Here is a 27,617-nt window from a genome sequence, read left to right as displayed (position 1 = left end):
GCTTGTCTATAGCGCTCCAACCAACTGGTCAACCGAATCAGCTTGGTGCTAGGAGGGTCAGGTGGTGCCACATGGAGAGGACAGCTAGCCAATCGACTGGATTTGCTCCAGATTTCAGCCAGTTACTCAGTGTGAGATAGACACTGCCAGGGAAATTGCACAGTAAGATGATTTAAGGTGAATCTTTCGAGGGTCATGGAAACAGGGAAGATGTACCATTTCAATACCTCTCATAAGCATGCGTTCATTTAGCATGTGTGCAGGAAGAGTAGCACGTATCTGATCCACAACACTCTCTAAGAAACGAACTGATGGCTAGGGTTACCCAGTCATATAGCAGTTTCAACATCTGAAGGCGAAAGACAGCTGAAAGGCCTCTGCATCCCATGGTTGGATGTTGGATAGAAACTGGAATGCTACTTTTTGCTATTTACAGAAGCTGTCAAAACACAGTTCACCAGATTTTAAACCACCACAGTTGTTTATAGGTAGCTGGCAAATGTCCATGTGGGATTTTATCTCAGCGAGGAAAATTTACAACTATCAAATCCAGCCCATGAGAACGTAGTTGATGAATAGATACAAGTCTGCCTCTTGACCTTCTGAAAAGTGGACTGAGGTGCCATCCAATCCTCAGAAAGGCTGGACCCAGACCACACCTGCTTCTGCCCAGAAGCAACCTCAGAGCAAACTTAGGATATTAAATGAAAATCCTACAACTTCTGGCAACTTGGTCTAAATTGATTATATATATATATATATATAAAGAGAACATATATTCTTCTGAATCTACTTTCTGCTAAATTTATGTTTTCCCATCACCTTTGACCTTCCCCATAATGTGCAGTGTTTTTTTTTCTGTAGCTATAGAAAGAATTGTTTTACTCTGACATTTAAACACATAAATGTCATTGGAATATAGGCTCCTCTGTCCATGGAATTCTCCAGGCAAGAACACTGGAGTGGGTAGCCATTCCTTTCTCCAGGAAATCTTCCTGACCCAGGAATTGAACCCCAGTACCCCACACTGCGGCAGATTCTCTACCGTCTGAGCCAGGGAAGCCCTATGTATAAAACAGATAACTAATATGGACCTGCTGTGTGGCCAGGAAACTACTCAATGCTCTGTGATGGCCTACATGGGAACAGAATCTAAAAGCGGATATATGTAGACATATAACTGATTCCCTTCACTGTACAGCTGAAACTAACACAATCGTGTAAATCAGGTGTACTCCAATAAGTTTTTTTAAAATAAAAATAAATAAATAAACATATAAATGACACTGGAACCCTCGGACATTGCTGATAAGAATGAAAAATGGTGCGGTCATTTGGAAGACAGTGTGGCACCTTCTCAGAATGTTAAACATAGAGTTACTGTTACAGCCGAGCAATTCTGTTCCCAGGTATGCAGCCAACAGAAATGAAAACACTTATCTGCATAAAAACAAATGCATGTTTATAGCTGCACTATTCAAAGTGGCCAAAAAGCGGGAACAGTTCAGTGTCCACCAACTGATGAGCAGATAATAAAATACGGTTTGTCCGTATAGTAGAATATTATTTGGCACGAAAAAGGAATGAAGTCCTGATACGTGCTACAAGCTGGATGCAAACTGAAAACATTATGCTAAGTGAAAGACGTCAGTCACCAAAGGCATAAGACATGTGATCCCATTTTTATGAGATGTCCAGAATAAGCACATTTATAGCAACAGAAAGTAAATCAGAGTTTACTTAAGGCTGTGAAGTTTGAGGGAGAAACGAGGAGGTGGAGGGTTCTTTTCAGGCAATAAAAATAGCCTAGAATTGTGATGGCTGATACATACTAAAAACCGCTGAATTGTATGTTGTAAATTAGTACATTTTATGATATGCAAATTCTATCTCAATAAAACTTAAAAAAATATACACACCAAGAGAGGGTGGGGAGGATACATTAGGAATTTGGGGGTAAAAGATACACGCTACTATATATAAAATAGATAATGACAAAGATCTACTGTATAGTGCAGGGAACTATACTCAATATTTTATAATAACCCATATGGGGAAAGAATATATAAATATACATATGTATAACTGAATCACTTTCCTGTACACCTAAAACTAACACAACATTGTAAATCAACTATCATCTGATAAAAAAGAAAACAATTTAAAATACACACACACACACACACACACACACACAAACATGCCAAGAGAAAGAAGCTCTTAGCCCTAGAACCTACAGGTACCCCCTCACTCCTCCCTGCCTGCCCCACCCTGGCCCCTCTCCCCAGCTCATGCGTAGTTCCTGACAGGTTGTTTCGGGGGCTTCCCACAACCCCTCTGCCATCAGCCCAGTCCCCGAGCCTTGGAAACCCACCTTCAGCTTGGCTGCCAGCCTCCCCACCCCAAGCCTCTCACAGCAATTTCTCTGTAAGTTGTCCACCTTTGTTAAAGCGTGAGCCAAACTGTCTGGTCTCATCTGCGCATCAGCTGGGCAAAAACCTCCTTGGTGACGACAGTGACGATGACTGTCACCTTTCAGGGCTGTGTAGCCATCGCCAAGCAGAGCCTGGATGGGACTCCAGACCCTGCACGGCGCTGTCTCCTTCCCAGTTTCTTTACTGAGGGTCCCCACAGGCTGGGCAGGTGACACTGCGTGGAGAGGTGGCCGGGGACGCAGCGGGGAGAGGTGGGGACTGTGGCGCCTGGCAGAGGCACGGCCCTCGGGAGGGGCAGCGTCCATGCCGTCCCTGCTGGGCTGATGGCGATCAGGTAGGAATCTGTGCCTGGTACTGCTGGAGCTTCCTTTTTTAAAAACACACACACGAAACACCAAAAAGTGGAAATCTAAATTTCACGTGAAATCCTCTGATTTGTCAACGTTGGCAACTAACTGAAATTTTTAAAATTTATTTTAAAGAAGGATAGTTGATATACTATGTTGTGTTAATTTCCACTCTACAGCAAACTGACTCAGTTAAACAGGAAGGTGAAAGTCACTCAGTTGTGTCTGACTCTTTGTGACCCCGTGGACTGTATCCTGCCAGGTTCCTCTGTCCATGGAATTCTCCAGGCAGGAATACTACAGTGGGTTGCCGTGTCCTCTTCTGTCTATGTGTATACATATATCTGAATCACTTTGCTATGCCCCAAAAGTAAACACAGCATTATAACACAACTAAACTTCAATAAAATAAAGAATTGTCTATTTGTGAGATGAGATTCATGTATCCTCAGTACTACCATTGTGCTGGGCACCCAGTAGGCATTCTATAAAGGTTTGTTGAATGAATGAATGGATGTTGAATAAAGAACCTACCCAAATAATACCTTCAACCCTTCAGTTCAGTTCAGTTCAGTCGCTCAGTCGTGTCCAACTCTTTGCGACCCCATGAACCACAGTACGCCAGGCCTCCCTGTCCATCACCAATTCCCAGAGTCTACCTAAACCCATGTCCATTGAGTTAGTGATGCCATCCAACTACCTCATCGTCTGTCGTCCCCTTCTCCTCCTGCCCTCAATCTTTCCCAGCATCACGGTCTTTTCAAATGAGTCAGCTCTTTGCATCAGGTGGCCAAAGTATTGGAGTTTCAGCTTCAACATCAGTCCTTTCAAAGAACACCCAGGACTGATCTCCTTTAGGATGGACTGGTTGGATCTCCTTGCAGTCCAAGGGCCTCTCACGAGTCCTCTCCAACACCACAGTTCAAAAGCATCAATTCTTCCACGCTCAGCTTTTTTTATAGACCAACTCTCACATCCATACATAACTACTAGAAAAACCATAGCCTTGACTAGACAGACCTTTGTTGGCAAAGTAATGTCTGCTTTTTAATGTGCTGTCTAGGTTGGTCATAACTTTACTTCCAAGGAGTGTCTTTTAATTTCATGGCTGCAATCACCATCTGCAGTGATTTTGGAGCCCCCAAAAATAAACTCAGCCACTGTTCCCCATCTATCTGCCATGAAGTGATGGGACCAGATGCCATGACAGCCTAAAATTAACAGAGGATATTTCAGGAGAAAATCCTTTCAAATACTCACTCTATCCTACCCTGGGCTGCTACCAGACAATATGGATTGAATGCGGTGTGGGCAGCTTGTGTCATTAAAAGTTGGGGGAAAGCCATTAAGTCAAAAGCATCAAGTCTGGGAAAAGTGTTGTTGGCTAGAAACAAAATAGCACTCTTATGTTTTGAAATATTTATGAAATTATCAAGGTGTTACACACAGTAACTCAAGTTTTATAAACTGTTTAGCTGAAATTTTCATTCTGATGACAAATGAAGGGCATGATGTATAAAGCTCCTTGAGAGAAGCCTCCAGGGAAGTAAGCAGATTTGTGTGTTTAGAACCAAGGCTGAGCTTCCCTGGTGGTCCAGGGGTTAAGACTCTACACTTCCACTGCAGGGGGTGCCGGTTCGATTCCTGGTCCAGGAAGTTCCACATGCAGTATGGTGTGGTCAAAAAAAAAGAACCAAGGCTGAAGTCTGCATCCTTTCCTTCTGTCTATGCACCAGTGCTCTCAACCTGGACAGCCTGGCTTATGGTCCAAACAAGGAGTGATGTGTGGAGCGAGAGGGAGAGAGAGAGGGAGGAAGGCAGATGAACTAGGAAATCAGTTGTTTCCACCACTTTGGTTTTGGTTGAAAATTGCCATTCACCCATTTAAAAGAAATAGCTATGTTTGGCGTCAAAATGCATAGAGTGAGTGGGGGTGAGCAGTCATGCCAGGAGGGGTTCACAAACTCTGTTAGCCCCTTAGGGTCCCTACATAGACCAATTAGTGATGAGGAGGGGCCAGTGAAGACAAAGTAGATGAGGGGAGGGAAGAAGTGCTGGGAAAAAGTTCTGGCTGAGCATTGTGGGGGAAAATGGAGACGAGAAGAGCCAGGGGCCAAGAATATACATCACCCAAATGTAAAGGTCTAGTAACACCCACCATGGGCAATGACGCAGGAGAAAAGGGAGTGTGTCTAAGGGGCACACCCATATCGGAGAACAATTTGGCATTAAAAGGTGACACTGAAGCTATGTGGACTGGCAATTACGCCTCTAGGTGCACAGTGTAGAAAACTCTGGAACACACCCCAGACCATGCATAAGGACATGCAACAGCAGAGCTGGTCACAGCAAAAAAAAAAAAAAAAAAAAAAAAGACAAAAAAGTAGTGGCAATAATCCACAGGTCTGTTAGCAGTGAGAAGATTTTTAACATTGCCATAAGCACACACAGCAGTGAACTACGCCGGCTCTGGGTTAACGTGACTGGACCACGAGAACATAATGTTGGATCAAAAAAGCAAGTTACAAGAGAACTGATGCAGAGTATGACTTCATTTATATAAAGATCAGGGACGTCCCCGGTGGTCCAGTGGCTAAGAGTCTGTGCTTGCATGGCAGGGGGCTTGGGTTCGATCCCCGGTCAGGGAACTAGATCCCACATGCCGCAAGGAAGATCAAAGATCCTGTACGCCACAATAAAGACCTGGCAGAGCCAAAAAGAAAAAAGATCAAACACTGGCAGAGCCATACCACTTGTTATGTAGGGGTGCCCGTGGATGTGTCAAAACTACTAAAATAAATCAGAAAAATGATTGCCACAAAATTCAGACCAGTGGTTGTAAAGTTACTGGTAGTGCTTTATGTCTTAATGTCTTAAAATCAATTTTCAATATATTATCATTCTTCAAACTGTGCATATTATTATATATTCTTTTGTATGTGTTATTTATTGATACTTCTTAAAGAGTTGTTTTCAAAAAATAAGTAAAGCGAGATGGTGAGTCAGAAGCCCATGGGAAGCCTCTGGGCAGGGGGCAGGGTCTCACATCAGCTGAACCAAGGCAACTGTTCCAGATCTAAATGGTGAGTTTCACTCAAAGGGCCTGAAGCTCATACACCCTGGTCACCCGCTCCCACCACCAAAAAGCCTCAGTTGCTGCCTCTTTCCTCTGCTACTGGGTCTTCAGCAACTTGTATCCCCTTGCTCAGTGCCGCCTATGGGCACCTGAACATGCTCTGATCCCCCCCACCACAGGCTGGAGCCCACAGTCTTTGCTTACTCTCTGTCCTTAGATCAAGAGGCATCTAGAGGCCTCCCTGGTTGTCCAGTGGCTGGGACTCCTCACTCCCAATGCAGGGAGCCAAGGTTCAATCCTTGGTAGGGGAACTAGATTCCACATGCATGCTGCTCCTAGGAGTTCACAGGTCTCAACTAAAGATCCTGCATGCTGCAACAAAGACCAAGGATCCCACATGCCACAACTAAGACCAGTTGCAGCCAAAAAAGAAAAAAAAAAAAGAGGCGCCTAGTATCTGCTAGCTACGGGCTGGGTTCATCACCTGCAAGACATGATCCATGCTCTGTTGCCACCATGCTTTTGTACACCTGGTTTCCCTGCCTGGACGCCATCCTCACGGCCTACCCCATGGTGTCCTCTGAGGATAACTGGATGCCCCCCACCTCATGCGGGAGGACTTTCCTCATCCCCCCAATCAGTTCTGTACTCCCTCTTCTGGACCCACACAGAACCCCTTGTGTGCCTTGATGACAACACTTAGCAAGTGGTGTAATTTCTTAATGACATGGTTCTGTCCCCATTAGACTTTAAGGCCTTCAGAATGAGAGCTTTTGTCTATCGGTCTTTTTACATAGGTGATACTCAAAACATCGCCCAAGCAGGACTTCACCGGCAGTACACAGCCAGCATGGATACAAAACTGGAGCCAGGACCGGCAGGTCTCACCGTGTCCAGACTGCTAGGTAATAACAACTTGGTTACTGCATCACTGGAGGTGAGGGGTGGCAGAAGGGGCGCCAGGCAGCTGAGCTGGGGGGACAGGGACAGGACAGTGTGCATTTCTCAACCAGTACAGGAATATTTCAACATTTAACAAATTTTAACAACTGGTATGGCCATTATATCTCAATGTCTAACTGCTCGACATTCATCTTCTTTATGTCCCTAGAGACACATGGCACTGTGCCTGGTAGTAGGTATTCGATAAATATTCACTGGAAAAACAAGAAGCATCTTAAAGCACACCTAAGTCATCAACTACTTTCCCAGCAAGGAGAAGGGACTTGCGGTTTGGCTTCCATCGCAACCGTCTACTGCCTTTGCCTTCTCTGCTGCCAATCCAGCTAAAAACAGGTAAACGTCTGGGCATGAGACGCAAGCTGGTCCAACAGCATTCAATCCAGTCCTGAGACTCCTATGTGAACACTCACAGCCTCACGGCCCCTCCACCCGCCCCTGTTGTCCATAGTGTCTGGACCTCCTGGCAGCTGTCTTGCCCCGTGCAGAGGAGCCTGTTGAGAAAGAAGCCTGCACAGGGCAGCGAAACCAAGACATGGAAAGGCTCAGGTTTCCCCAGCCTTTGTTAAACCTCCAGACCCAGTCACGCCTGAAGATCCACCTTGTTCCTAGCAGGTTGATGACCTAATACACTCCTTTCCCGATTACGATATTTTGACTTGACTGGGTTTGTTTGTTTCCTCTTTTTAATTTTGGTTTTTTGGTTTTTGAGGTTTTTTTTTTTTTTTGTCGTTGCAACTACAAGTCCAGTCTAATTCATCTAGGAGGAAACCTTTCCATTAGGAAAAATAGAAATCTAAATTTTTACATATGTGAGTCTATCTTTTCACATCCCATGACACTTCGGTAATTCATTTTGATAACTTACCTTTCACCAAGTAGAACATTTGATAGATTTATAAATGAGGGAAAGTCCAGTGTGTTCATGACAGGATAGGCATGAATGGGAATAAGCAAAGTCTCATCTCCCTAAAATTAACAAGAAAAAAGTCAAATTAACCACGCTTAAGACTATAATTTTCAAAGGTGAATTTGCAGATCCTTTATTTCTTGTCCTGTTTTCTATCATTAAAAAATATTTCCAGAAAAAAAGGGAAAAAATTTCCTTAAAAAAAAACCTGAGTGCTTAAACATTTGAGATATTGACTTTTCTTAGTTATAAACAAGGTAGAGAACATTTTAAGTATATTTCATTGCAATTACATTCAATATTATTCAGGAAAGCTAAAGATAATCAAATGATGACTTCATATAGAGATGAAGACAGTAATGTGTTTCTCTTTCAGAATATTATAGAGGAAACAGTCTTGCATGGCCTGAGATAAAGAAAAGCCAGCACAGAATCAGCTGATCCAGACAGCACTGAACAGCAAACTGGACCAGCCAGAGGCACAGAGCCCTGCTTCTAGACCCGCACAGCGCACGGCCTTGAGTAAGACTTCTGACCTCCCCACAGCTCATGTCTTCCTTTGCTCTCAACTGGGGATAATTCCACCTTTCTTCAAAGGTACTTTTGAGAACGAGAGCAGATGATGGCCTTAAAAAGTTCAAAGAGCCGTACAAGTAGGAGGCCCTACTAGCTTTGCTACTAATTAGCAGGACACCAGGGACTTTTGTTCTTGGTACAGAATATTCCTTCTGAAAGCAATATTCTGGTCTCATCTTCAGTTCCCGCTCCCCTTTTAAAAGCTGAAGTTTGTTTATTGCTAAAGCATACTCTTCCACTTTAGTTTTGCAAAGTTAAATTTCATTACCCTTGGGGCTTCTCAACTTGTAAGGGCCAGGCATGAAAGTCAGAGCAGGGGCAGGAGGTGGGGTGAGCGCCAGCTTTAAGGGGGGGACTGGACAGCATGTGGGCCTGGGACCTGGGGGCCAAGGATGAACTGGGTGACCTGGGAGAGGCTCACAGAGCACAGACTCTGCGGTCGGGCCACACAGGCCCCCTGCTCCCTGCAGACCCCCAGGGCTGCCTCGGGGGATGTCAGCCGTTAGTCCTAGGTGTTCATAATCACAGCTCAGGGTTGTTGCTGATTTTCTCGCCTAGCACTTAAAGGATGATGTTTAAATTATTTGAAAAGCATTCAGTAACTCCAAGGACCACAAGATAAATTAGGATTTTAGGCCAGGAAAAGTGAGAACAAGCAGCATCTCTGGCTCTGCCCCAGTGCTCAGCAACCTGAGGCTTCCGCAGCTGGGACCCACATCGCTGGACAAGGACCCCCAAGCCACTCAGGTCGCTGCCTGAGGCACTGGGCTGAGAAACTTTATACTTGTAATTCCATCTCTTTCTTCTACTCTTGAAGATATACGTTTTGATACCATCCCACTCTCCCAGAATTTAACTTTAAGGCGCTTACCTTACAGTGGACGCGGATGCAATCATAATAGTATCGCCACTCATCTGGAGAAAACGTAACGGTGATCCTGAGAGACAAGCCAGGGACAAGGCGTTGCTCCTGGAAGACAAGGGGGCTCTTGTCGGGAGACCCCAGAGGCCACAGGAGCAGCACCACGGGCAACACACCACATACCGTTCCAGACAGACCCCCCACACCGAAAGCGACATCCAACAGTGAACATCGAGGGAGGACAGCTCACCCAGGGACACTTACCTTTTTCACATACTTGACCTGAAAGTATTTGGTTTGCGGGGGTAAAATATGAACATGTATGTCTTCATTGCAAATATTGACCAGATGCTGGAGAGAAAAACAAGCATTCACATGAACACACTGCTTTATCTACCTGCATAGATATTTATACCCCACCTTGTTCCTAAAGGGAGGTGGAGATACGGTATGCTTTTATTTTTATTATTAAAAATTATTTTTTAAATTTTACATTGAAATAGTTGACTTACAATGTTCTATTAGTTTCACATGTACAACAAAGCTATTGAGTTATACATATATCCATTCTTTTTCAGACTTCTTTTCCATTTAAGTTATTACAGAACATTGAGAAGCGTTTCCTATGCTCTACAGTAAGTCTCTGTTGATTATATATTTTATAGGAGTGCATTATGTCAATCTCAAACTCCTAATTTATCCCTTCCCCTCAACCTTCCCCTTTGATAACCATAAATTTGCTTTCAGAGCCTGTTTCTGTTTTGTAAATAAGTTCATTTGTATCATTTTTTAAGATTCCACATATAGATGATATCATATGGTATTTGTCTCTCTATCCATCTTACTTCACTTAGTATGATACTCTCTAAGTTCATCCATATTGCTGCAAATGGCATTATTTCATTATTACTCTAGGAGGTGAGTCCAAAAAGACTTATGTCAAAGAATGTTCTGCCTACGTTTTCCTCTAAGAGTTTTTATAGTATCCAGTCTTACATTTAGATCTTTAACCCACTTTGAGTGTATTTTTTGCATATGATATATGTTCTACTTTCATTCTTTTCAATGTAGCTCTCCAGTTTTCCTAGCACCACTTACTGAAGAGACTGTCCTTCCCTCCATTGTGTATTCTTGCCTCTTCTGTCATAGATTGACCATAAGTGTGTATGCTTATTTCCGGGCTTTCTCTCCTGTTTCATTGATTTGTGTGCCTGTTTTAGTGTCAGTACTATACTGTTTTGATTTCTGTAGCTTTGTAATTTAGTCTGAAGTCAGGAAACCTGATTTGTCCCATTCTGTTTTTCCTTTCTTAAGATTGTTTTGGCTATGGTGCACTTTTAAACTTTTTAAGTGATTCAAAATCCATCATATACTACTTAGAGAATCATGAAATAGATACAACAAATACCATTGAAAGAATAATGAAATATGCCCATGTGAATCAGCCCAGCCTAAGACTTTTCCAGAGCTGCAACCCCAGTTGCCCCTGTGTGTGACCTAGCACACTCCCCTCCTCCCATCCTGACCAGTCACTGTGTACCTTTTTGTTGAACTCAACTCACACCTGTGATCCGCTAAGCTAAGAAGTCAGTCACCTGCTCACCCTCAGTTTCTCTAATTACACGCCACTTGTCCTGGGGACCTGGTGACACTTATGCTTGACTGTATAAGTCAAAACATCAGGAAGAGGAGTGTGAAGAGGACGGCCCTCCATCCATCCCTGGGGCTAATAAAACAGAACACAAAGTCAGGAGTTCTCTCCTGGAGTCAGGAGCAGGCCCTCCTTTGAGACAGGACAACCTGCTTGGTAAGTTAAGTGGGTGTCTGAGTAGGGATGTTTTTCCTTTCTCTACATGAAAGGGGAGCAAGGACTCTGGGTTCTGGGATCCGGCCTTCACCTGGGCAAGAGAATAGTTAAGAGGCCCTTGGTTTTCAATGTCCAGACCAGAGGCTGGGTGTGCCACATGGCCCACTGTCCAAGGCCTCAAAGTCACTGAGTCTCTAAGTTAGACTTAAGATACAATCTTTTGATGAAATGACATCAAGGCTTGCATCGGTTAAAAGTTCTCATTGGTCATCTGTGAATATTCTTAAAGTGACTCTGTTTTGGCATATTTTTTTTTACTATAGTTGATTTACAATACTGTGTTAGTTTCAAGTGTCAAATTCAAGTTTCAGATTCTTTCCCAGTATAGGTTGTTACAAGATACTAAATATAGTTCCCCATGCTATACAGTCAGCACTGTTATCTGTTTTATACATAATAGTGTCTGTCTGTTAATCCCAAACTCCTAATTTATCTCTCGCCTCTTTCCCCTTTGGTAAGTATAAGTTTGTTTTCTTGGTCTGTGAATCTGTTTCTGTTTTGTAAATAAGTTCATTTGTAGTATTTTTTTTTTGATTCCACATATAAGTGATATCATATAATATCTGTCTTTCTCTGTCTGACTTACTTCACTGAGTATGACAATCTCTGGTCCATCTATGTTGCGGCAAACCTAAGTGTCCATCAATAGATGAATGGATAAAGAAAGTGTGGTACATACATACAACGGAATATTACTCAGCCATAAAAAGAATGATATATTGCCATGTGCAGCAACATGGCATATCGTTTTAATACAGGAGAAGCCTGGAAAAAAAAAAAGCTGCCAAGATCTCTCTTGACCTACAAGGAGCCTGGCACACAAGAGTCTTGGTGAAGGTGTGGGCTCTGGAGTCTCCTGACCCCAAGAGTGGTCCTTCCAGGAGACTCTTATGTACATATCGGGACAGTTCAATGCCCAAACTTCATTTCCTACCTTTTTTTATTTTTATAGTTTGTCAGCAGGTCAGTTTGATTTCTTGTCAAAAAAAAAAAAAAAGCTTTCAGGGCTAAAATGGCATTCTGGCCTTTTCATTTGTAACTAACACTGAGGGGAAAATAACCATCACTGAAAGGGAAAAAAAAGGACTTCCTTTGTGGTATGGTGGATGAATCTGCCTGTCAATGCAGGGGGCAGAGTCCAATTTCCTGGTCCGGGAGGATCCTACCTGCTGTGGAACAACAAAGCCTGCGTGCTACAACCACTGAGCCCACGCACCAGAGCCCACAGGCCACGATGCCTGAGCCTGCGAGCTGCAGCCACGAAGCCCTGGAGCCTGGACTGTGCTCCAGCGCGGGAGAAGCTGCCGCGATGAGGGGCCAGAGCAGAGCAACTGCAGAGGAGCCCCTGCTCGCCGTAACGAGAGAAAGCCCACACAGAGCGACGGAGAGCCAGCACGGCCAAAAATACAACAAATAAGTAAAGTTTAAAAAAAAAGAAAAGGGAAATAACGGTGTCTCCTCAGGCCCGTATTGACTCTAAGGTGAGACTCAGCCCTTGCTTCAGTGTTTCAGAATGGGCCCCCACGACCAACACACAGGGAGCCAGCCACCGGGTACCAGGCAGTCACAGGCTGAAGAGCTGTTACTCCCGGCTCAGGGGGACTTCGCAGGGATGCTCACAGCTCCCCCACGCACACACTGCTCCTCACAGTCTCCCTTCCATTCCCTCCACGGGGCAGAGCAAACCCAGCCTCCAGTGAAGCGCTGGCTTTGGTGGGTAGGGTCCATAATCTTCAGTCCCAAGCGCTTACAGTATTTTCTAAGCACATGTCGGCCTCCCCAAGTTGGGGTCCTTTTAATCCTTCCCCTCAGGGACACAGCTTCTCAGGGGTAAATACCTAACCACAGGCATCTGGGGGCAAAACACAAGCAGCTCTGTAGGTTCTTTAAAGCCGTTTGAGACAGGCTGGGATCTGGGACCTGGGACTCTGCTCTAGTGCCTGAGCCTGGACAAACGTCTCCCTGAGCAACAACATACAAAGGGACCATAAGGAAAAAAATAACCGCGAGCACGTGTCAGCTCAGCTCAGCTCAGTCGCTCGGTTGTGTTTGACTCTTTGCGACCCCATGGCCTGCAAAACGCCAGGCTTCCCTTGTCCATCACCAACACCCGAAGCTTGTGAGCATGTGAAGCTTGCGAGCATGTGAAGCTTGCCAGAATGTGTAGCTGGGGCAAACTATGTACAAAAAGATACAAAAAGTTAAAAAAACAAAACAAAACAAAACCCCAAACCCAACTGGCACTTCTGAAGTGCAGTCGTCCGTGCTAAGTCACTTCAGTCCTGTCCGACTCTGTGGGACCCTATGGGCTGTAGCCCAGGCTCTTCTGTCCATGGGATTCTCCAGGCAAGAATACTGGAGTGGGTTGCCATGCCTTTCTCCAGGGGATCGAACTCCCATCACTTTATGTCTCCTGCGTTGGCAGGTGGGTTCTTTACCACTAGCGCCACCTGGGAAGCCCCTGACCACTTCTGAAGAATCAAGAGCAAAAGCAGGCTCTGAGCACATCTCTACACACATCCCACCAAGACGGTGAGCAGACCACCCAAGCCGTCCCTCAGGCCCGACCCCCTAGACCCTTCCCCAGATAAGGAACCAGCATGCCCCTCGGAGCGGGGGGAGCAAGCAGGGGAACCAGTTGTCTGTCCTCACTCCCCCTGTTGCAGCATGCGTGCTTGCATGCTCATTGTGTCCAACTCTTTTGTGACCCCATGGACTGTAGGCCACCAGGCTCCTGTGTCCATGGGATTTTCCAGGCAAGAATACTGGAGTGGGTAGCCATTCTCTTCTGCAGGGGATCTTCCCGACCCAGGGATGGAACCCTGCTGCAGCAGGAGCCCCAGTAAAGCCCTGCCTGAATTTCTTGTGTGGCCTCAGATGGATAATGCATTTTACTTTAAAATTTTGCTCAGTAATGCATTTCTCCAAAATGGGAGAGTAAAATTGATGCTCCAGAAAGATATACTATGTTTACACTGGAGCTTCAGGTCCTGACCCTCGCACACTGACTTGAAGCCACTGAGATATGTGGCCCTAGTTTGAGAAGCAAGATCCTGGGGCAGAGGGGTCTCTGAAGGCTGCAACAGGGAGTTGAAAACTAATACAATTATTTCAGAAAGCTGGGAAGGACTGTGACTCTACATAAGGATGTGTATGCTGACAACTTTGTTTTGGGCTGGTCACAGTAACACTGATTGTCTCATCGGAAAATTGATTAATTATTTACTTAATAAACATAGTTTCCCAGACAAAATCTCTCCTCAGAGGGAAAGAGAACTTAAGAGGTCTTGGTTTGGAGAAAACTGGGAACCATTATTTCAACTTTTAAAGTAAATCGAAACATTGATTTCTATGTGAATCTAAGTAAAAGGTTTTAAAGCATTTAACCAGATCTGGATCAATCTCAAATGTTAATGAACAATTTATTGTGGTTTTAAACACACATTCAATCATTCCATTCTTGGGCAATTTGTACCATTTCCTGTAACAAAACCAAGATAAAGTGCAGAGTTGAATTTCCCCCCTTGTTTGGCAAGAATCTCAAGGTAACTGCCTTAGGCTTCTGCTTAACTTTGCTGATAGAAATAGGAGGCTGGGTCTCCCAGAACGTTATTAAGATGAAATAATTTTGTACTTTTACCTGTTTGTTTTAACGTCTGATAGAAGCAGTGTGACTATTCAGACTTTACCTTGTATTTACTTGGAACTAGTGAGACTCCACCAAGTCACTCTCTTCCAATAAAGTGAGTTCAATATCTTGACAAGTGTTTACTGAGTGTGTTCTGTGTGATAGGTATTGTGTTGTACATAAGACAGAGATGGATGTTCTTCAGCAGAAGGAAGCTTTTACTCCCTCCCCAAACCCGAGGATCCAGGTAAAGCAGCCTGCACCCTGGACACCAAACCTGCCACATGCTTGCCCCCTGGAGCCTCTCTCTGCATCTCCCTCCACTCCCCGACTGCCCGCTCCCCACTTCCCACTTTGCTTGGGCTATCCCAGACGGCTTCTCCGACATAAATCTTTGATGCAGTGTGACCAGTAAGCTCATGAAAAGATGCTTCACGCTATCAGTCACTAAGGAAATGCAAAAAGAACAACAGTGAGTGGTGAACTCAAAAAGACATAGCCACACCCCAACAAGTGGAACATGTGAGTGTCACTTTATTTGGGAAAACAGTGACTGCAGGTGCTATTAAGTTAAGGACCTTGAGACGAGATCATCCTGGATTACCCGGTTGGTCCCTCAGTCCAATGACAAGCTTCCTTTCAGAGACAGAAGAGGAGACAAAGGGAGTGGGAGGAAAAGCCAGGTGAAGACGGAGGCCAAGGTTTCAGGTCATTAAGCCTCAAGACAAAGAGCACCCAGTGCCGCCAGAGCTGGGGAGAAGCGAGGAAAGAGGCCTCCCTGGAGCCTGTGAAAGGAGCGGGGCCCGGCTGACACCTTCAGTTTGGACTCCAGCCTCCAGAATGCGTTTCTGGCTTTCTAAGCCCCTAAATTCGTGGTAATTTGTAAGGCAGCCACAGAAAACCAACATACAACTTAATTCCACTTCTTAATACATACCCAAGAGAAATGAAAATATATCCATGCAAAAACATGTACACAAAGGTCCATGATGACATTATTCCTAATAGCCCCAAAGATAAAATCCAAATGTCCATCAACTGGCAGAACACGGAAAATGTGAATGGTGTGAAGGTTCCTTAAAAAAAACTAAAACTAGAGCTACCATATGATCCTGCAATCCCACTCCTGTGAATATACCCAGAGAAAACCATAATCCAAAAGATACATGCACCCAATGTTCACAGCAGCACTGTCTACAATAGAGAAGCTCTACACAGTCAGCAAAAACGAGACTGGGAGCTGACTGCGGCTCCGATCACGAATTCCTTACTGCCACATTCAGACTTAGATTGAAGAAAGTAGGGAAAACCACCAGGCCATTCACGTATGACCTAAATCAAATCCCTTACGATTATACAGTGGAAGTAACAAATTCACGGGGTTACATCTGATACACAGAGTCCCTGAAGAACTATGGACGGAGGTTCATGACACTGTACAGGAGGCGGTGGTCAAAACTATCCCCAAGAAAAAGAAATTAAAAAAGGCAAAATGTGTGTCTGAGGAGGCCTTATAAAGAGCTGTGAAAAGAGAAGTAAAAGGCAAAGGAGAAAAGGAAACATATATCCTTCTGAATGCAGAGTTTCAAAGAATAGCAAGGAGAGGTAAGATAGCTTTCCTAAGTGATCAATGCAAAGAAATAGAGGAAAACAATAGGATGGAAAAGACTAGAGATCTCTTCAAGAAAATTAGAGGTACCAAGGGAACATTTCACACAAAGAAGAGCACAATAAAGCAGAGAAATGCTATGGACCTAACAGAAGCAGAAAATAATAAGAGGTGGCAAGAATACACGGAAGAACTATACAAAAAAGATCTTCATGACCCAGATAACCACGATGGTGTGATCATTCACCTAGAGCCAGACATCCTGGAATGGGAAATCAAGTGGGCCTTAGAAAGCATCACAGTGAACAAAGCTAGTGGAGGTGATGGAATTTCAGCTGAGCTATTTCAAATCCTAAAAGATGATGCTGTGAAAGTGCTGCACTCAATATACCAGCAAATTTGGAGAACTCAGCAGTGGTCAGAGGACTGAAAAAAGTCAGTTTTCATTCCAATCCCAAAGAAAGGCAATGCCAAAGAATGTTCAAACTACAATTGTATACAAATGAGTACAAACACAATTGTACTCATCTCACACACTAGCAAAGCCACGCTCAAAATTCTCTAAGACAGGCTTCAACAGTACATGAACCGAGAACTTCCAGATGTTCAAGCTGGATTTAGAAAAGGCAGAGGAACCACAGATCAAATTGCCAATATCTGTTGGAGCATAGAAATTTAGATCATAGCAAGAAATTCGGATCAAAGAAAGAGAATTCCAGATAAACATCTACTTCTGCTTCATTGACTACGCTAAAGCCTTTGACAATGCAGATCACAATAAACTGCGGAAAATTCTTCAAGAGATGAGAATACCAGACCACCTGACCTGCCTCCTGAGAAATCTGTATGCAGGTCAAGAAGCATCAGTTAGAACTGAACATGGAACAACGGACTGGTTCCAAACTGAGAAAGGAGTACGTCAAGGCTGTATATGGTCACCCTGCTTATTTAACTTATATGCAGAGTACATCATGCAAAATGCTGAGCTGGATGAAGCACAAGCTGGAATCAAGATTGCTGGGAGAAATATCAATAACCTCAGATATGCAGATGACACCACCCTTATGGCAGAAAGCAAAGAGGAACTAGAGAGCCTCTTGATGACAGTGAAAGAGGAGAGTGAAAAAGCTGGCTTAAAACTCAGCATTCAAAAAATGAAGATTATGGCATCCGGTCCCATCACTTCATGGCAAATAGATGGGGAGACAATGGAAACATTGAGAGACTATTTTTTTGGGCTCCAAAATCACTGCAGATGGTGACTGCAGGCATGAAATTAAAGGACCCTTGCTCCTTGGAAGAAAAGCTATGACCAATCTAGAAAGCATATTAAAAAGCACAGACGTTACTTTGCTGACAAAGGTCCATTTAGCCAAAACTATGGATTTTCCAGTAATCATATATAGATATGAGAGTTGGACCATAAAGAAGGCCGAGTGCCAAAGAATTGATGCTTTTGAACTGTGGTGTTGGAGAAGACTCTTGAGAGTCCCTTGGAAAGCAAGGAAATCAAATCAGTCAATCCTAAAGGAAATCAGTCCTGAATATTCATTGGAAGTACTGATGTTGAAGCTGAAGCTCCAATACTTCGTCCACCTGATGCAAAGATCTGACTCACTAGAAAAGACCCTGATGCTGGGAAAGATTGAAGGCAGTTAAAGGCAGGAGGTGACGACAGAGGATGAGATGGTTGGATGGCATCACCGACTCAATGGACATGTGTTTGACAAAGTTCCAGAAGATGGCGAAGGACAGGGAAGCCTGGCGTGCTGCCGTCTAGGGGGTTGCAGAGTCAGACGTGACTGACTGAACAACAATAACAAAGGACATGAAGTAATCTGTCCATTGACCGGGGACTGGATAAAGACGTGGTACATCTACACAATGGAGTGTTTCTTAGTTATAAAAAAGCATTAATGCCACAAAAATAATGCCATATAAAATGCCATATAAAAAAGCACAGTGCCACATAAAAGGTGGCATTATGAAATAATGCCATTTCCAGCAACATGGATGGACCTAGAAATCATCATACTGGGTGAAGAAAGCCAGACAAAGAAAGAGAAATATTGGGTTGGCCATAAGTTCGTCTGAGTTCTTCTATAATGTATTCTGAAAAATTCAAATGAACTTTTTGGCCAGCTCAATATCATATGATATCATTTTTATGTGGAATCTAAAACACGACACAAGTGAACTTATTTACAAAACAGAAATAGACTCACAGACACAGAATACAAATTTATGTTTACCAGAGAGAAAAAGCAGGGAGGGATAAATTAAATGTTTGGGATTAAAAGATACACACCACTGTGTATAACATAGATAACCAACCGGGACCTACTGCGTAGCACAGGGGAGTATACTCAGTATCTTGTAATAACCTATAATGGAAGAGAATGTAAATGAATAATATACATATTTATATACAAAAATATACACATATAATTGAATCACTTTGCTGTACATTTGAAACTAATACAGCATTTTAAATCAATTCTATGTCAATAAAAATTTTAAAAAATTTTTGAAAAGTGATATAACCATACAACAGAACATTATTTGCCCATAAAAAGGAATGAAGTACCTATTCATGCTACAAATTCAATGAGCCTGGGAAACATGCCGAATGAAAGAAGCCAGTTGCCAAAGACCATATGTTGTGTGATTCTATTTATGTGCAATGTTCAGAACAGGCAAATCTGTAACAATAGAATGTGGATCTGGCTGCTTAGGGTGGAGGTGGGGTGAGCAAAGGAATGAGAGTGAAGAGGGTTGGGAACAGGCAGTTAACTGTTCATTCATTGCAAACAACAATTATTTTAGATCCATTCTATCATCATCTAGGGGCTTCCCTGGTGGCTCGGTGGTAAAGAACCTGCCTGCCAATGCAGGAGATGTGGGTTCAATCCCTGGGTCGAGTATTTCCCCTGGAGAAAGAAATGGCTACCCACTCCGGTATTCTTGCCTGGAAAAATCCCGTGGACTCCTCCCATGGAGGAGCCTGGTGGGCTACTGTTCATGGGGCCGCAAGAGTGGGACATGACTAAACAACCCCAGCATCTAGACAGCAAACCTAATAACCAGGAAATGCAAGTTCCAAAATGAATGGTTAACCTTGGTCTGTGATGCTGTGTTCTAAGAAATGTGTCCTCGCAGACTGAGGGGTAAAGTTCCTAATCACAGTTTTAAATCCTGACCCTTTTCCTAAGAGGAGGTACTCGGCCCCTAACAGCTTCCTCTACTGATCCCTTCTCTCTCCTCCCTCTTCAATGCGTAAGGACTCAAGGAAGCTGCATTGTCTGTTGGCCGGGGCCTTGCTTTCTGACAGTTTTACCATCTGTCAGTTTCCCCACTCTGAGAATGAGTCTAATATGATAGTTGGAATTCTGTCTTGAAATGATCCACTTTAAGACACAGTTTTGGGGGCTGGGAGAAATAAGGCATTTGGGATTACCATATACTCATCACTATATATGAAACAGATAATCAAAAAGACCTACTGTATAGCACAGGGAGCTATACTCAATATTTTGTAATAACCTATATAGGAAAAGAATCTCAAAAGGAATGCACTATATCTAAATGCAGAGTCTTGTAGTGGGAGGGGACATCACACACAAGCCAGTCTCAGGGCCTGTGTGAGACACCCCACATCCATCGACTTCACTCCAACACATGCCCAGAGGCTGGCCTGGCTCGGTCCCTCGACGAGCTGGAGTAGTTCTAACATCTTACTCAGTGTGACTTTGGGGGATCACAGTGGGGGTCACCGAGATTGTGGAGCAGGTTTAAACGGTCAGGTCCCTTTTAACGGTGGGTTAGGAGTCCTGTAGTCAACCAAGCCCTCCCTAGTTGGGATATCTCAATCAAAAAAGGGGACCCAGCAAGGCCGGGACCTCTGTGATGGACTGCTGTCCCCACAGCTGCAGCCAGTCTGCAGGGCAGCCTTCACCTGTCCCTTCTGTGGAGGTCGGTGGAGCTGCTGTCCCAGCTCTAGCTGGAGTCTCTGGCCACAATGACTGATTTGGGCCTGGCCATCTGACCCAAGCAGGTGGAATGGAAGCCTCGCTGGACCGTCCTAAGAAAGGGACATCTCTCCCGCTGGTGCTGTTGGCTGGAGCAGGAGGGCACTGGTTGGGAGGAAGGCAGCCTAGAGTGAGTCTGTCTCATCACTGTGCTCTGGAGGCGAGTCTTTAACCTTACTGAATCACGGTTTTCTCATCTCTACAAAAAGAGTCACAATACAACCGCCACAAAGCTGGTGTAAGGACTAAACTGAAACACGTGAGACACGAGGCATAGTTTCTGGCCCTCGAGGACCCCTCAGAAACAGCACCAGTTTGGAAAGAGTATTGGGAGGTGCCTTTGGCAGAGGGAGGAAACCTGTCCACGGAAACTGATGCAACTTTAAAATTTCTCCTCCTAGAACTACTGCCTTCACTATGGAAAACAGTGTGGAAATTTCTTAAAAAACTGGAAATAGAACTGCCATATGACCCAGCAATACTACTTCTGGGCATACACACTGAGGAAACCAGATCTGAAAGAGACACGTGCACCCCAATGTTCATCGTAGCACTGTTTATAATAGCCAGCACATGGAAGCAACCTAGATGCCCATCAGCAGATGAATGGATAAGGAAGCTGTGGTACATATACACCATGGAATATTACTCAGCTGTTAAAAAGAATTCATTTGAATCAGTTCTAATGAGATGGATGAAACTGGAGCCCCTTATACAGAGTGAAGTAAGCCAGAAAGATAAAGAACATTACAGCATACTAACACATATATATGGAATTTAGAAAGATGGTAACGATAACCCTATATGCAAAACAGAAAAAGAGACACAGAAATACAGAACAGACTTTTGAACTCTGTGGGAGAAGGTGAGGGTGGGATGTTTCGAAAGAACAGCATGTATACTATCTATGGTGAAACAGATCACCAGCCCAGGTGGGATGCATGAGACAAGTGCTCCGGCCTGGTGCACTGGGAAGACCCAGAGGAATCGGGTGGAGAGGGAGGTGGGAGGGGGGATCGGGATGGGGAATACGTGTAAATCTATGGCTGATTCATATCAATGTATGACAAAACCCACTGAAAAAATAAATAAATAAATAAAGGAGAAATTGGGGGGAAAAAAAAAGAAAATAAATAAATAAATAAAAGGATTTGATGGGGTTAAAACTCAAAAAAAAAAAAAAAGAACTACTGCCTTTCCTGGTCAAATTTACATCTTCTGTTGATTATGCTGCTCTTTAGATGAATGAGTACCATAAATGAGAATATTCATGTCATTTCATTATTGTAATTATCCCACTATCTACACAGGGGTTGGGGAGGGAAGGGTTGGGAATTTGGGATTAGCAGATGCAAACTATTACACATAAAATGGATACACAACAAGGTCCTACTATAGAACACAAAGAACTATATGCAATATTCTGTGACAAACCATAATGGAAAAGAATATAAAAAAGAATGTATATATGTATGTACGGGGCTTCCCTGGTGGCTCAGATGATAAAGAATCCACCTGCAATGCAGGAGATCTGGATTTGATCCCTGGGTTGGGAAGATCCCCTGGAGAAGGAAATGGCTACCCATTCCAGTATTCTTGCCTGGAGAATCCCATGACCAGAGAAGCCTGGCGGGCTACAGTCCATGGGGTTGTAAAGAGCTGGACATGACTGAATGACTAAGCATGCACATATATAGGTATAACGGAAACACTCTGCTATATACTTAAAACTAACACAACATTGTTAATCAACTATACTTCAATGAAATTTTTTAATTAAAAAAAAAAAAAGGACCTACCAATATCTGCTGGTGTTGTTTTTCTACTTGATAGCCTCCAAAATGTAGTATGCCAGGTTTTGCCTGTATGACCTTATTATTCAGAAGATTTGCAAAAACCTCTGTAAAAGCAATGCAGATAAGTATACCACGAGATGAAACAAAAAAATATTAAGCGAAAGAAGATCCTATCAACATGGACTCCCTTTAATTTAGGGTGTTTTATGCACATGAAAGTTTCAGACAGAGGATACAGCTGTCAACAATTAATGACTGTTCCACATGAACTGGACTGCTTCTCCCACTATTTTAACATTTTGCTTGGGAGATATTACCATCACGAGACAAATTCACATTTGTTTTTTATTATCTATTAAAATAACTTGCTCTGTACACATTGTGTAAAAGTCTTCATAATAAAACAAGCCTGTAAAGGACACACACTGTATAATACTGTGATTGTTATGTAATGAATGTCCACTTCAAAGAATGCAAACACCAAGTGTTTCATTTTATTGCTATGTATTTAACTGTTACTATTTGCTTTCCTCTGCACTGAATTATAGTGTGATACTGAGTAATCCTAAAGCTCTGAATAATTATCACTCTGGATGGTAATGCCTCAATTTGCTCTTGACATGTGAGTGTCTTTTTTTTTTTTTCCCCAAGTTTTGAGAACAAAGTGAGGACAGCTGGGCTCATAGAAGTGTCCAGGTCTACAAAACTCACCCCAGCTCCGCTGGGCTTCAAGCCCCTAGCTCTGCTGTGCTTCATGCCTGGCATTTGTTTATAATCTTCCATTGTTTCCATTTTGTAAAAATCAAGCCCAGGCCTGATTCTGACCAGCAAACTGCCTCCTCTGAAGTGAATGCACTGTCTAGTTTCTTACAGATGACAGCCTTTTCCCTTCGGCTGTACCCAGACCTCGTGAGTCACAGACACCCTGACCCCAGCCTCCACCCTCTGTGACTTTGTGTCCACTGAAGTGGGTGTGAAATGTTTGCTGTTTTTGTTCCTCCAGCGACGAGCTGACTATTGTCAGCTTTGGGCCAAACTGAAGGGCTAGACTAGGGTAAGGATGGTGTCTCAGGGGGTTGTCTGGTAAATTTTTAAGTATTTTTTTAAAATTTATTTTTATTTATTTGGCTGTGCCAGGGCTTAGTTGCAGCATGTGGGATCTAGCTCCTTGACCAGGGATCAAACCTGGGTTACCTGCACTGAGAGCTTTGAGTCTTAGCAACTGGACCACCAGGGAAGTCCAATTTTTAAGTATTAAAATGAACATTACTTGGTAATGTTTTTTAATGCTGAGAGTTTTGGTTTTAGGGCCACAATACAGATGTAAAATGGGCATTGCCCTGTTAATACCCAGAAATAGTCAAGTATACTGATTTGCATTCAACGTGCTCTAAAGTAACGACAGAGCCACACCAAATGCTGCATGCCCCTCGTTTGCGATGGGCCTTGGATGGTGAGCAGGAAACAAGCTGGCTGAGACACAGAGATCTGGACGCCGGGTGGCTACAGCTGAGCACCAACCCACCACTCAGCTGAGTCACCCCGGTGGATTCATCTGAGCTTTTGGAGTCTCAGCTTCCCCAGGAGTAAAATGGAAATAGACAGGATTGTGATGTTAAGGTGGATTCAGTGAGAATATAGGCAAAATGATTAGCCTTCTACACAAAAGCTATAGGATTTACCAGGCTTTCTAGGCTAAGGATGTGCACAGAAAAAGGCAAGAAGGTGTAAACTCAAGTGGCCTTGAAAGAACAGGAGTAACAGGTGTGGCTGGAAGTGGGGGACGGGAGGGGTGAGAATGGACAGTTTCAGATCCAGGCAAAGGGGGCCAAATGACAAGCAAAGGAACCGAAACTTTATTCTTTACACAAGAGGATCCCCTGAGAACATTCAAACAGGGTGGGGATAGGAGCCAGCCTGGATTCTAGAACAGAAAATGCTGGGGGGTGAAGGGTGGATGGGAGGAGAGCTAGGACTACAGTAGTCCTGGTGACCTTCTGAGGACAAAGTATGGCCATAGAGCAAAGACACTTGAGGAAGTGGAAGAAACAGAACTTGGCGATTAATTTTCGCCACAAAAGTCTACCAGTTAAGCGAATGGATCTAAATAGAACCATTGTTCATAATAATAAAAACTATTACAAGCCTGTAAAACAATATAGATAAATCAGCACCCAAAATTCCATTATGCTTTCTGGACTTTGGATCCTCTGGGAAGACCTGAGTTATAAAGCAAACCTGTTTTCTAACCACTTACTTGACTCTAGGAGATGATTGGGTACTTCTTTTGGTCTCTTGGGTTCCTCCACTAGGTTCCTTAAAAGGAGGGGCGACACATTTTGAAATGGTTCTTCAGCATTCTTTACTTCTCTGCTGGGGGTTTTCACCGCTGCCATTTTATCATGAAAAATGGAGTCTTCTTTTTAAAGCCAAAGGTCATTTCCTGGGAAGAAAGCAGTAGTAGTATAATCATCCACAGAAAACCACACACCATTGACAAATGTACCTCTTGCCACTGTGTGGTCTACTGTGGCTCAGGTCTTCCCCACCTCTCATCTCACTCCCGGCCACTCTGTGCCCACACAGGTTGTCCTGTTCATCTTGCGTCACACATCAACCCCAATGCCATGTTGTAACCGAAAGTCGGGTCCAGCTGTTCACTATTCAAAAGCCAATAAAGAGGCAAGGCTGGTGGAAAGGAAAGTTTGCTTTATTTTGGATGCCAGCAAGCACGGGGTGCCGGACTTCTGTCGAAAGGATGACTTACCACCCCCCACAACTGACAACCAATGGACAAGACAAAGGAAGGGAGCTGCAGACAGAAACAGCACAGTCAGCTCTAATAGTCATCTTGAAATTGGTCATGCAGTGATCTGACCAGTGTCATCCTGATTGGTGTAAGTAACAGTCAATCTTCAGTTCTAGTCGACTTGTTCCCTTTCTTTGAGGCCACTTCTCTGGAGGTGGCAGCTTATGTCATAGTCATGTACGGATGTGAAAGTTGAACCATAAAGAAGGCTGAGCCCTGAAGAACCGATGCTTTCAAATTGTCTGGAGAAGACTCTTGAGAGTCCCTTGGACAGCAAAGAGATCAAACCAATGAATCCTGAAGGAAATCAAGCCTGAATATTCATTGGAAGGACTGATGTTGAAGCTGAAACTCCAATACTTTGGCCACCTGATGCAAAGAGCTGACTCATTGGAAAAGATTCTGATGCTGGGAAAGATTGAGGGCAGGAAGAGAAGGGGGTGATAGAGGATGAGATGGTTGGATGGTGTCATCGACTCAATAGATAGGAGTTTGAGCAAATTCTGGGAGATGGTGAAGGACAGGGGAGCCTGGTGTGCTGCAGTCCATGGGGTCACAAAGAGCTGGACATGACTGAGCAACTGAACAATGAATGTCATAGCTACAGTCCGGTCGTCATAGAGCTAACTTCTTCCACCCGGTGGTGGTTTCAGTCTCTCTATCACAACTCCGAGGATATGGCTCAGATTACCTATAGCCCTCGAGAAGGAACTAAAGGTCCTTGACTTTGCTTACGGACTAAACTCTTATTATCTTGTCCTATTTAACTGCTCTCCTCTACTTTTGCGTTTTCTCACTTCTCTGATTGGACTTATTCTTTGGCTAAGTTTTCCCAGAGACAAAAGGCAGGCTGAGGACATGGAAGGAAGGATACAGGGTCCTGCTCTGTTTCAGCGTCACAGCTCAAAACTCTGCTGTGGTCCTTAATTCTCCTTAAAAGCTTTTCTCAAAATGTAGTCCTGATGCTTTCTGAGGCTCTCGTGGCCAGTGAAGTTTGCAAAATGTTGAAGTCAGCAGTTAAACAGGACTGTTTTTTTTTTTTCAAATTTGCTTGTGCTGGGTCTTCATTGTGGCTTGAAGCCTTCTCCAGTTACTGCATCTGGGCTTGGTTGCCCTGGAGCATATGGGGTCTTAGCTCCCTGATAAGAGATCAAACCCAAATCCCCTGCATTGGAAAGCAGACTCTTAAGCCCTGGACCACCAGGGAAGTCCCAAACCGGACTCTTCTTTATAAGATCTCTCCGAATCAGTTTCTTAGATGAATGTGACCATGAAACCCTTTAACACTGGGAGATACTGGCATAATAAGTCATCTTCCTGGGCCCCTCTGTGGGGAGAGGATGTGGAAAGCCACAGACCTCCTCCCCCGCCACTGGGCGCCTTCCTAGGAGCTCTGTTCTAGGACACCGGGTCCCAGGTCATGTCACACCTTTTGGCAGACTTGCCTTGGGAGTCTGATCCTGCCCTTCGATGTTCTTTAGCAATTGCTGTCTTTACTGCTCCTCTGGTGTTAATCACTTATTGCCTTGTGACACTTTACAAATCCCACAGGACTATATGTTCCAGAGCTAAGTCTCTAAACTTGGCGGCTGCTCTGTGAAGCCCCTGAAATTGGAGGTAAAATCATATGTGGATTTTTATGTGCCTTTTTGTGTGTTTGAGAAGACTCATAGTTTTAGATTCCTTAAAGACTACAATATCAAGCAAAATACACTGACCATACCGAAGAAATGCTTAATAATCACTTTCTGAAACGAGTTTCTCCTTTCCCCTCACGGCCCAACCCCCTTCACTTGCACGGCTGAGGGTGCCCACTCCTCAGAACAGCCTCCATCTCGCCCGCCAACCCTTCCTTCAGCCTTCCTTCCTCCAGCCTTCCTTCCCCTCCAACCGTTCAACATCTACCCCGGTTCACTCTCCAGCCCTCTTCCTTCAACTTCCCTGCCTCTACTTCAGGGCGGCACATAGCCAAACGGTTGTCACCCGACTCCTATCCCAGGTCACTCACCTCCAAGGTGAACTGCCCCCCTTCGCCCCTGCTCCCCACCCCCTCCCCAGGTAACCTTGGTTTCGGGCCCCAAGCTCTGCGGAACAGTCCCTTCCACGCCTGCCAAACGCCGGCTCCCCTCAGCGCCCCTTTTTTACTCCAGCCCCTGCCCGGAGCACGGTCTACCCCTGACCCAGGCGCCACCCCCATCCTCATTTCACCCCTTGGGCCCTACCTCCCCTCCGCCCCCGCCCAGGCTGACTTGCGGCTGGACACCCTCCGGGGGTTCAATTCGCTCCCTGCCCCGCTCCGCCCCGCCCCGCCCCAGCCTTAGGTCCCGGGCCGCTCACCCCAGAGCGGCTTCCCCGGGCGGGAATCCGCGGGCGCAGCCACCTTCCCCTAGCGTCGCCATGACGACGCGGACGCTCCCGGGGTCGCGGCCGGACGCGACCAAACTCCCTGGGACGGGGGGGGACCCGGGCAGACGTCTGAAAGTGATGGGTCAGTTCTGGGGACTCAGAGCAGCCTCTGGAGTCTGAGTAAGAGCAGCGAGAGCGACTTATAGCGTGCGAATTCCCAGGGAACTCCCAAACGGAGACACAAACATCTGGGTACCTTGAGAGGAGTCGGTGGCCGAAGGGGTGGCGCTTACCACGCTCACTGGGTGGAGCTTCCCCGAGGGCCATTCAATCCTGGATTCCGTACTGTGATACAGTTCATTTTGCAC

General features: G+C 44.6%; 1 protein-coding gene across 2 annotated transcripts in view; it reads right to left on the bottom strand.

Moving 5' to 3' along the window:
* The window catches only part of CFAP221 (cilia and flagella associated protein 221), a 113,921-nt gene extending 86,504 nt beyond the window's left edge, over positions 1-27,417 (bottom strand). The window contains exons 1-6 of one of the 2 annotated variants that reach the window (XM_043894920.1): positions 27,241-27,417; positions 24,352-24,537; positions 22,098-22,198; positions 9,431-9,517; positions 9,176-9,274; positions 7,687-7,787 (exon numbers count right to left, since the gene is read on the bottom strand). In XM_043894920.1, the coding sequence (XP_043750855.1) occupies positions 7,687-7,787; positions 9,176-9,274; positions 9,431-9,517; positions 22,098-22,198; positions 24,352-24,490 (527 nt within the window). In that variant the 5' untranslated portion in view covers positions 24,491-24,537; positions 27,241-27,417. The remainder of the gene's footprint in view (positions 1-7,686; positions 7,788-9,175; positions 9,275-9,430; positions 9,518-22,097; positions 22,199-24,351; positions 24,538-27,240) is intronic. The other variant, XM_043894919.1, reaches the window with a different exon arrangement.
* Between the last annotated feature and the right edge of the window lie 200 nt (positions 27,418-27,617).

Source organism: Cervus elaphus, chromosome 33 (assembly GCF_910594005.1).
Source record: "Cervus elaphus chromosome 33, mCerEla1.1, whole genome shotgun sequence".
NCBI lineage: Eukaryota > Metazoa > Chordata > Mammalia > Artiodactyla > Cervidae > Cervus > Cervus elaphus.
This window is presented reverse-complemented; position numbering and strand designations above follow the sequence as displayed.